The sequence below is a fragment of the Anneissia japonica genome, unplaced genomic scaffold, assembly GCF_011630105.1.
Source record: "Anneissia japonica isolate Jap-2015-1 unplaced genomic scaffold, ASM1163010v1 scaffold186164_len5336_cov157, whole genome shotgun sequence".
NCBI lineage: Eukaryota > Metazoa > Echinodermata > Crinoidea > Comatulida > Comatulidae > Anneissia > Anneissia japonica.
In genome coordinates this window covers 180-2,115 of record NW_022684402.1, presented here as the reverse complement: position 1 = coordinate 2,115, position 1,936 = coordinate 180, and the positions used below count along the sequence as shown (strand labels likewise).

At 39.3% G+C, this 1,936-nt stretch overlaps 1 protein-coding gene across 1 annotated transcript; it reads left to right on the top strand.

The window, feature by feature from the left end:
- Positions 1 to 365: 365 nt before the first annotated feature.
- On the top strand, positions 366 to 1,695 carry LOC117105906 (protein diaphanous homolog 2-like; the record flags this gene model as incomplete). The annotated part of the gene is made up of 2 exons (XM_033247214.1): positions 366 to 591; positions 1,587 to 1,695. Coding segments are annotated over exons 1-2 (252 nt in total), but the record flags the coding sequence as incomplete, so codon positions are not given.
- Between the last annotated feature and the right edge of the window lie 241 nt (positions 1,696 to 1,936).

Here is a 1,936-nt window from a genome sequence, read left to right as displayed (position 1 = left end):
TGTGTGCTAAAAATATTACTGTAATTTGCCCATCAAACAACATTACCAATATGGTCTAAAATCACTATTTTGTGTCTAAAATCACTATTTTGGGCCATAAAAACTCATTCCCCCTGAATTGTTCTAGTTAAACCACCACACAAATTTGACCCAACCTTATATCTTCTGATAATGTCATGTATCATGCATAGGAACGTTGAGGCCTGCAAGGCTCTCGTTTAGCTTAGTAGGTTAGATAGGGGTGGTTGTTTGGGAACACCGTGTAAGGCGAGAAATTTTTATACTGTGTCTCATGAATCTGTCATCCTCCAATATCAATTATTTTAAATAAAAATAGAATTGCCTGTAACGAATACAATTTTACCTTGTTTGTGTTTTTTAACGTTTCAGGACGACCCACAAATCAGTTGACAGCAAACATGAGTGTATCAAATGCCTCAAAGCATTCATGAACAACGGATTCGGCATCTCCACAGTGTTTAAAAACGACCGGGTCCTGGTAGATGTCGCCAGCTGCATTAACCCCAGATTTGAGAACTTAATGACAGATGCCCTCAAGGTCATGGCACCTGTCTGTCTGGTCCCTGATGGGTAGGTTCAAATCTTTCATTGATTTAAATTTTATATCCCTGTTCAATAGCAGAATTTATTTTTACCATTGACATAATACCAGAGAGTATAAATAGAACAAGTGAGCGTACTCCCGGTTGTAAATACGTCACTCTCCTAGTTACGATGGAAGTCACCATCGTTGTTATGGAGTGCACCCACTGTGTTTGAGTTTACATTGACAGGAAGTGCGCCTGTTTCGATGGTATTATGATAAAGAAAAATAAGGAGAAATCTACTACCTTCTGCAAAAGTATTGTATCATGTGGAAAACAGATAAACAAACCATGCACAATAATGGGTAATCCACTGAATGGCAACAGGCGTCCTCCACTGGCTGCGTATGGCTTATCGTTTATTTATGCTCTCAATGAGCGTACTACATTAGACATTAGCAATATCTAAAAATTTGTGGCTCATAGAGTCGTAATTAACAAATTCTTATTTTTTGATATAGTAGGCATAATTCCATAGAATTTATTAACACAGTAGAATCTCTCATCTGGAACATCCCTATTACTTGCATACTTTTTTGGCCTTGAAATGAGCAAATGAATATGTATTTTCAGGGGCAGATTTAGAGGGGCTGGCCTGGCCCCGGTTCCCCCTTTTTGGGAGGCCCAACCCCCTAGGATGGTGTTGTCTCGTCTGCCCAACTTCTCCCCCCCCCACCTTTTGGGGGCCCCCTTTTGGACATCTCTGGATCCACCCCTGATTTTAACACTCTATAGCCAAACCTATTCTAAGTTCACTCCTATTAATGGTACATTTGGTCCAGAAGGTATCCTCTTAATAGGGGGTTCTACTATATAAAGTAATTTCTAAATGTGCATATGGGACAAGCATCCTATGAATACCACCAATACATTTGCCCCGTTGTTATAAATCCGACTCCATAATTTCTCCTGCCCGGATGATGGTACTTTAAAAATAGAGTTAAAGTTTCAATAGTAATTATTATGTACCTTTTTTTTCAGGCATTATAAGGTATTGAGTGCTCTGTCGGAAGTACAGGAGCTTAGGAACAGGCCTCGCTTTCTTCCAATCATTGAGGCATTGAAGAAGGAGGATTCACCCCAGCTAATGGTATTATTCTAATGTTCTGTCCACACTGTCAAGTTTTCTTTGAAAAAAAGCTGTTGTCTGCCCATATATATTCATGATGCACCTATTTATGGTCATGATGTGCCCATATATAGTCATGATGCACCTATATATGGTCATGATGTGCCCATATATAGTCATGATGTGCCCATGTATAGTCATGATGAGCCTATATATGGTCATGATGTGCCCATATATATTCATGTGCCTATATATGGTCATG